Consider the following 8751-nt stretch of genomic DNA (forward strand, 5'->3'; position numbering starts at 1 on the left):
CGAAACGGAACCACAGTTTCAAATCCTTACGTTTTGATGGCCAACCATGGGAATAACATAGCTGGAAATCATAAGTTCATGTTTGTTAGTCTATTCCATTAAGTATATATATATTTTTTTAATGATTTAAAAGTGTTTTGATGTGATATAAATGTTAGAAGTAGTTTTTGGTAAGGTTCACATTTGAGAAAATGTTTTCCGTGTTACACTTGAGTATTTGAAAAAAATAAATTAAATAAAAACGGTTGTGTAGCTATCCTCAATGGAGGAGAGGGGTCGGTTGGGTGGTTGTACGTCTACCCCTGGCATATTGTGGTGGTGCACAGTCACCTATGACTATGTTAGAAGTGACCGCACGGCCACCCCTCTCCTTTATTATATATATTTTTTTTAATTTGTTTTAAATAATAAGTTAGCTTCACTGATATTAATTTTTTTTTTTTGAACGAAAGATTTGAGTATTTCATTGATCAAAGATCATGAGTATAAAGCTCTTACATTACAAAGCATAAAGTTCTGCAAAATTATAGTCACATGTTATAAGGTTATAAAGTCATAGATACAAACAAAATTTTTACAATAAAGTGTTATCTATGACTTTCATCTTCCACTAACACTTGTACAAAAATAGTTAAAGAGCATATCTGTTCTGAGCAGACTAGATCTAAGACAATGGTAGCCAAATATCCTATAAAAATTTATTTAAAACAGGCTGTAAGAGATAACCTTTTACACCGAACTGTCCAGGCCGTGAGAGATAACCCATTATATTTGACTAACCTCCATCTCATAGATCGTCCAAGATGGTAGATCGATGGAGAAGAAAACTCTTATTCAAAGCAAAAACACAACCAGCAAACAATAGCAGCGGCCATAAAGGATATGAACAGCACAACACGGAGGTAGATGGACGGATGCATAGTAGAGATACCAAAATTACTGATCTAGTCGGAGAACACTTACAAACAAAAGAAAAAACCAGAATAGGAGGGGGAGGGTGGGAGCGGAGAGTAGAGTAGAAAGGGAAAGGGGGAGAAGGAGGGAACAGCTTAGATCTGATTTCTAAAAGTTTTTTAAAGTTAAAGCACTTATTTTGTCAAAATATTCTTAAAAGCAAGTGTGAGTTTTTTTTTTTTTTTTTAAGAAAAAAAAAATAGTGTTTTGAATTCTTTGTTAATTTATTTAAGAGAAACAAAAAATACTCAGAGAATACGTTAGGAAACATAGTCATAATGTTTCAAAAGAATTTTTTTTATTATTATTTTTATTACTAGCTATCCAAGGGTTCATGCCGACCACTTTTTTTGGTGTGTTTATTGTTTAATCTTCTCGTCTTATACATATTGACATGATTCTAAGTGAATTATTATGTAAGTGAAATTTTGAATCCTAAAAAGAATCGTTGTTCCTTTATAAAACTGAAGTATGATGCAATTGAAGAATAATGAACCTTTCTTAAAGAAACCAAAGGAAAAAGAAGAGAATCGTAGAGTAATAAGCTTTAAGGGGGTTTAAAAATTTCAATGTGTTTGTTTTTTTTCAACGCTAAATATTCCCATGTGTAGTATATTAGATGAGATATACTACTTGTTATTTTTATTTTATTTTATCTTTATTTTTCTTGTTGACGTGAATATTGTTAATTCACCATTAAATTAATCTTAATTAAAAAAAATTAATGGTAAATGGATAGTGCAACATTAATGGAAAAATTTGAAAAAAAAAAAAGATTAATAGAATACAAAGTAGCATCTTTCATATTATATAATATCTTCCGGTTACATGCTGATATGCGTTAATAAATTATAAACATGTTGCAAATTTAGTATTTTGTGATGGAAATAATTTTGGATGGTGCACAAAATTCTTATTGAAATAAAATAATACAAATCTAAAAATTAACAATTAAATAAATAATTGGTTGAAAATATTACTGTTGATACTAGACCATATTAATCCAAAATAGTAATAATAAAATAAATACAGTACATGATATTAAAATCAAAGCAAATAAATATCTCAGGATGCTATAGAATCACGCAAGAGTGTTATCCTTAAAGGTTAATTCATGCCTCCCGGAGTGTATAACTCGATGTGATGTGATCGGATCTCTTGACACGCAACCTCTTAGGATTAGACTATAGCGTCTATCTTTGTTAAGGACACACTTCCAAAAACGAATATCAAATAGAACAACTCTTTGATCAAAGTAAATGGGGGGCTTCAAAATAATTTTTCTTATAAAAAAGCTAATAGTATAACAAATATTAGCTTTATGGCTTAAAACCAAATTCATGTTGGAATATATGAATGCACGTTGGAAAAATATGTTAGAGGTTTTAGCCAAAGAAGAAGTTCGTTCTCAAATGCATTGGGAACTCAATTTATAAAAACGGTCAAAAAATGTAAACACTATAGATTTTTCTTTGGGGTAATTACATTTTTCCCCCATAAACTACCAAAAAATGCGCAATGCCCCATGAACTAACAACTCGACTAAAAAAGAGCATCCAACTACTAACTTTACACATTTTGTCCCCTTCCGTCAGTTAGACCCGTTGACAAGGATGAAATATGCCGGTTTTGGACGTTAATTTTGATTAAAAGACAAAAATGCCCTCAATTGATTAAAAAAAAAAAAAATTTCAAAGGTGGCCCGACCACTCTAGGTTTTTCCAAGGGTGGCTGGGGGTCCCGGGGTGGTCATCAGCCACCCCAGAGGTGTCCGGACCCACCTTTGTGAGCCACCCCCTCTGGCAGCACCTCCTTTTCCTCTTTTTTATTTTTTTTTAAGTTTAGGGCATTTATGTCATTTTTGAAATTGAGTTAGGGTATTTAAGTATTTTCACGAGTTAGACTAACAGAAAGGGGCAAAACATGTAACTGTGGTAGTCGGATGCTCTTTTTTGATCGAGTTGGTAGTTCATGGAAGCATCACGCATTTTTTGGTAGTTCATGGGGGGAAAAATGTAATTACCCTTTTTTCTTTTAAGGCTCATGAATGACAAACAGTCATAAGACTCATAACTATTAAACAGTACAAATCAAAAGTAATAAACTTTGATAATGACAGAACATTTGAAGATCAAAAAGCTATACAAACAATTTTTAATAACAAATGGTTACAAAATAAAAACTCATGAATATATATTTTAATAAATCAGTTTTTTCCTTTGCCATAAAAACTCATGAATATATTTTAATACTAAATGGTAAAACATTTAAATATGGCTAAAAAGGAAATAATGTTTGTAACACACATATTGTAACAATCCCCCACATGTTACAAACACTGTAATATAAAGAGATTGAAAGTTTGCATCAATGTGGTATCCAAATGTTTTAATCGTACCTAGGATAAATAAGTAGGAACTTAATGAATCGTGGTAAAGTTAAACTTTTTTAACCAAATTCACAAGTTGACCAAACTTCTCACCCACATAACTTTCTAAAAAAAAAAAAAAAAAAACAGGGTTGTTCTATAGCGGGTTGGCGCCTTATATAGGCCATGCGCATCTAGGTTTCGTGAGCACTCTAGAGACCTACCCTAATCTCATAGGATGCAGCACTACCTGCACACTCACATAGGTGGTGTACATCAAGAGTGTGTGCAGAGTACACCACATCTTAACATGTAGGGACTATAGATCCATTAAGAATTTTAAACTCATCCTTAACTATTCTGCATCTTGTACTGTCTTACACCATAGGGATGGACTCATCACTATCTTCTTGAGAAGATAGTGGATAGAGATAGAATGATAGTACCTGGCCATGATCATTTGTGACTTTGTTTCTTATTAAACCTCATTCATGGGATCTCCAATCACAGAGGTTGGGTATCAATCGCAATGTCATAATTTGGGTATCAGTCCTATTCCCCTCGATGTTTCATTCACTAGCCTTCTTGTTAGTGGCTTGGTCAAAGGGTTTACAAATTCCTTTTTGACCTCATAAAGTCCATGGACATTTTACCGGTCTCAATAAGCTGCCTCACAATATTGGGCATTTTTCCCATGATAAATTTTGTTCATTGCTCGAGCTATGGCAGCCTGTCAATCACAATCAAAACACAAATGGAACTGAATTATTATATAAAGGCCAATTAATTAATTAATAAGCTCCTTAGCCAATCATTTTCAGTTTCTGCCTTCTTCAAGGCAATATACTCTAACTCCATAGTAAACCTTACTATGCAAGTCTGTTTTAAGGACCTCTAAGAGATAGCTCATCCTGCCAGAGTAAACACATAGCCACATATAAGCTTTAGCTCATCTGAATTATAAATTCAGTTAGCATCACAATATCCTTTCAATAAATTAAGGAGAATAACCACAATATGACAAACCAAAATTAATTGTGCTCTTTAAGTATCTCAACAATTTAGAGATAGCATCCCAATTCTCAACACTAGGATTATGAGTATATCTGCTCAATATGCCAACAACATATGTAATATTAGGGCGTGTACAGTTCGTCAAAACATCAAACTACCAATGATTTGTGCATATTTTTCTTGTAATACACCATTATCGTGATTCTTTACCAAATTTATTTTTGAATCATATGGTGCAGACATGGTAAATAAACAAAGTGCTCAAATATTTTAAGCATATTTTTAACAGAATATGTCTGAAATAAAATAATGCAATCATAATATGTAAAAACTTTAATGTCCAGTATGACATTAGTTATATTTCTACCCATTTATTTCATATTAAAATTAGATGCAATAAATCTTTTAGCTTAATGCACAACATCAATGCTAGTTCATAAAATAAACAAGCTAGTCACTGATATAAACAAAGAATGACTCATTCATTATTGTAAAAAATTGCTATGCATTTACCTGCACAATTAATCAATATGCATTAGACATAATTACCCTGTCAAACTTTTCATGCCCTTATTTAGAAGTTTGCTTTAATCCAACAAGGATTTCACCAGTTTAAACACTTAATGTTCTTGACCCGAGATTACAAGTCTCATGGGTTTCTACACATAAATCTCTTTGTTATTTATAAAACAATTTTGACATCCATTTGATGTACAACAAGTTTATAAATAGAAGTAGCGGCAAATAACATTATAATAAATGCAATTATAGTAACCAGAGAATAAGTATTAAATAATAAACACTTGGCCTTTGCTGGTAGCTAATCATTCGGTTTAAGTTTTTTCTTAAACCCCTAGTTACAACCAAGTGATTTAGTCATTGGAGGTAACTCAATGAGTTCCAAATATGGTTAGATTCTAATTCATTATTTATAGCCTCTAACCAAAACAAATGCGTCAAATAGATTTAATTGATTTATCATAATATATTGAATCATCATCAACAATATAAGCAATAAAACATTATTGAAATTCATTTATTTTCTAGCTCGCTTGCTCCTTCTTAATTCTTGCACATTATCAACGAGTTTATTAGAAGCAACATAAGATTCATGCTATAATTTTTCCTTATTAAAACCAATAAATCTCAATCACAAGTTTTAGAACCAAGTTTCCTTATTTTTAAGTTCGGGTAACATAATTTTGCCCAACACTCCCATACTTTGAGGTTTTCCAAGCTAGACTTAATATATTTCCAAAGTTCATAATAGGTTTTATTATTTTTCTTATGAGTCACTTTATTATGAATGTGACAAGCCAAAAATGGCTTCCCTCACACATTGGTGGATAACCTAAAACTAACAATTATATATTTATTTGAGATAATTGCACCATTAGTCTTTGTGGTATGTCATAATTATTTTTCACTCCCTATGGTTTAAAAAGTTCATGAAGGTCCTTGTGGTAAGCAATAATTACAAATCGATCCCTGGCGTCAAATTCCGTTAAAACTTTTGACAGATTCTGTTAAATGCCACGTCAGCGCCACGTCAGACCAATAAGAATGTGACACGTGTTCGTCTTAATAAAAAAAAATTATTAAAAAATAAATAAATATACATAATTTTTATTCAAATCCAAAAAAACAAAAAAGCAAACCACCCCTTTGCTTTTTTGTTTTTTTGTCTTTTTTTCTTGAATTTGAATTTGAATTTGAATTTTTTTTTAAAAAAATAAGTATATTTAGCCACCCCTTTGTTTTTTTGTTTTTTTGTTTTTTTTTTCTTGAATTTGAATTTGAATTTTTTTTAAAAAAATAAGTATATTTATTTATTTTTTAATTTTTTTTATTAAAATTGACACTTGTCGCATTCGACGTGGCGCTGACGTGGCATTTAACAGAATCTATCAAAAAATTTAACTGAATTTGACGCTAGGGATCAATTTGTAATTATTGCTTACCACAAGGACCTCTCATGAACTTTTTAAACCATAGAGTGAAAAATAATTATGGCATACCACAAGGACTAATGGTGCATTATCCCTATTTATTTTCATTTGCTTGATGTAGCCAATTTACATGTATAAATATATCATATCAAATATTAATGAATAAACCAAGTAATTAGAACAATAAAATAAATTTTCATGAATAAAAACTCATGAATATATATTTTAATAAATTGGTATTTTCCTTTGCCATAAAAACTCATGAATATATTTTAATACCAAATGGTAAAACATTTAAAGATGGCTAAAAAGAAAATAATGTTTTTAACACACATATTACAACATTTTGTTTTTAACATTTTATAAATTCGATAACTGTAGCCTGTAGGTAAAAAATTATCTAAAGATATTGAGAAAACTTAATTGATAACTCTTAATATTTTTTTTACTTTTGTAATTAAGTATTTAAATTTTAAAAATTGTCAATTTAATTTAATGTATACATCTTTCAATTTTTTTCAATTTCAATATTCCGTTAAATTTTTTTCGTTATATCCTATCAAAATTTTTAAAATACCATTACATTTATTTTGTAAATTCCATTAAATTTTTACCAATAAGTAAATCCTTGCAATTTTTTTTCCTAAAACAAGAGAAGAATATTTTAAAATTTTTGACAGGAGTTAACATAAAATTCTAACAAAGAATTAAAATTAAAAATTAAATACCCTATATTAATACTTCTTAAAGCTTAAATACCTAATTATAAAAATGATGAAACAAGATAGATTATAAAGGGAAGTTTTCTCAAAAATATTTTTTAGTTTGTGGAAAGTTAAACCAGTGGATCAGACGACCTACTTCGTACAAGTAGATAAAGTCACTGCCATGTGGCAGCTCGCATTGAAGAGCATGGCTGACAAGTGTACTATTTATCTACACCTCATAAATCCCTCAATGCACAGCCCTCCCAAACGGCATCGTTTTCCCTCGTCCCTCCCACAAGGTCCCGCAAGTGGACCAGTAGTCCACGCTCCTTATCCGGAATAATGACGAAGAGCATATTCCGTCATACCTCGGATCTTCTACACTAACCCTAGTCAAAACCTAACCTAGCCATAGTTAATCCCACTACCGTCACTACCCCCCCACGTGTCCCCATCCAACGGCTCATTTCAACCTTACTGACCCAATCCCGGTTTCCAACCCCTATATAAAATAGCCTCGTCCCTCACAACCCTAACTATCTCTCTCTCTGTCTATCGCGCTAATCTCCTATCGAAACTCTATTATTCTGCTTCAATGGCGTCAAACCCTAAGGTCTTCTTCGACATGGAGGTCGGCAACCAGCCCCTTGGCCGGATCGTGATGGAGCTCTATGCTGACACCACTCCTCGCACGGCCGAAAACTTCAGGGCCCTCTGCACCGGTGAGAAGGGCGCCGGCCGCTCCGGCAAGCCCCTCCACTACAAGAAATCGTCCTTCCACCGTGTGATCCCTGGGTTCATGTGCCAGGGAGGTGACTTCACAGCCGGGAACGGCACAGGCGGCGAATCCATCTATGGCGCCAAGTTCGCCGATGAGAACTTCATCAAGAAGCACACCGGCCCCGGAATCCTCTCCATGGCCAATGCTGGCCCCGGCACCAACGGATCTCAGTTCTTCATCTGTACCGCCAAGACCGAGTGGCTCGACGGCAAGCACGTGGTGTTCGGTCAGGTCGTGGAGGGCCTGGACATCGTGAGGGCCATCGAGAAGGTGGGGTCCAGCTCCGGCAGGACCTCCAAGCCCGTGGTCATCGCCGACTGTGGTCAACTCTCTTAGATCCGATTTAACTCTTCTCTAATAATACTATTAGTCTACTATGTTTTTCATCTACTTGTGATTGTCGTTTTAACTCTTTTTTGGTGTCGTTTGAGCTCTATGTGGTTGTTGGTATGGTCATGGTGCTCTTTCTTTTTTAAGAGTCTTGTGGGATTGGGTTTTCGTGGCCCGATCCGGTGGTTCTGAGACTTTTTATTGTGTGATAAAAGGAACTACCACCATTAAATAATATGCTGCTCTTCGTTTTCCTTTTTAATCTTTATTTCCCTTCTTCTATGCTTTTGGTTTATTAGTAAAATTTGCTTAAAGATGTGTAACTTTGATCGGTTTGTGATTGTTGAGCCGATTAGAGAAGAACAAAACGGTGGCTGATTAGCACCGTTTTGATTTATGCCTCATTTGCAGGGTTACTTTAAATTCCCAGATTTATCGAAAAATGTTGCTTAATTCTTAGGTATCTCCTAGTGGATTCAAAAGAATCAAACAAGATAGATATTTATTTGTTTGTTAAAATTATCTCAATATGGAAGGATTATACCCACTATAGACTAATTGTCAATGATTCGGTGTAGAAAAACAAAGGGAGGGGTAAGTAAAGACTTTTTCATGATGGTGACTTTTGTCTTGTGGGTTTGATAATAA

At 33.2% G+C, this 8751-nt stretch overlaps 1 protein-coding gene across 1 annotated transcript; it reads left to right on the forward strand.

Moving 5' to 3' along the window:
- Nucleotides 1–7516: 7516 nt before the first annotated feature.
- On the forward strand, nt 7517–8365 carry LOC133881921 (peptidyl-prolyl cis-trans isomerase). Its single transcript, XM_062320994.1, has one exon. It carries the CDS (start codon nt 7588–7590, stop codon nt 8107–8109), a length of 522 nt encoding a protein of 173 aa, XP_062176978.1. The 5' UTR covers nt 7517–7587; the 3' UTR covers nt 8110–8365.
- Nucleotides 8366–8751: the final 386 nt, after the last annotated feature.

This window comes from Alnus glutinosa, chromosome 11 (assembly GCF_958979055.1).
Source record: "Alnus glutinosa chromosome 11, dhAlnGlut1.1, whole genome shotgun sequence".
Lineage (NCBI taxonomy): Eukaryota > Viridiplantae > Streptophyta > Magnoliopsida > Fagales > Betulaceae > Alnus > Alnus glutinosa.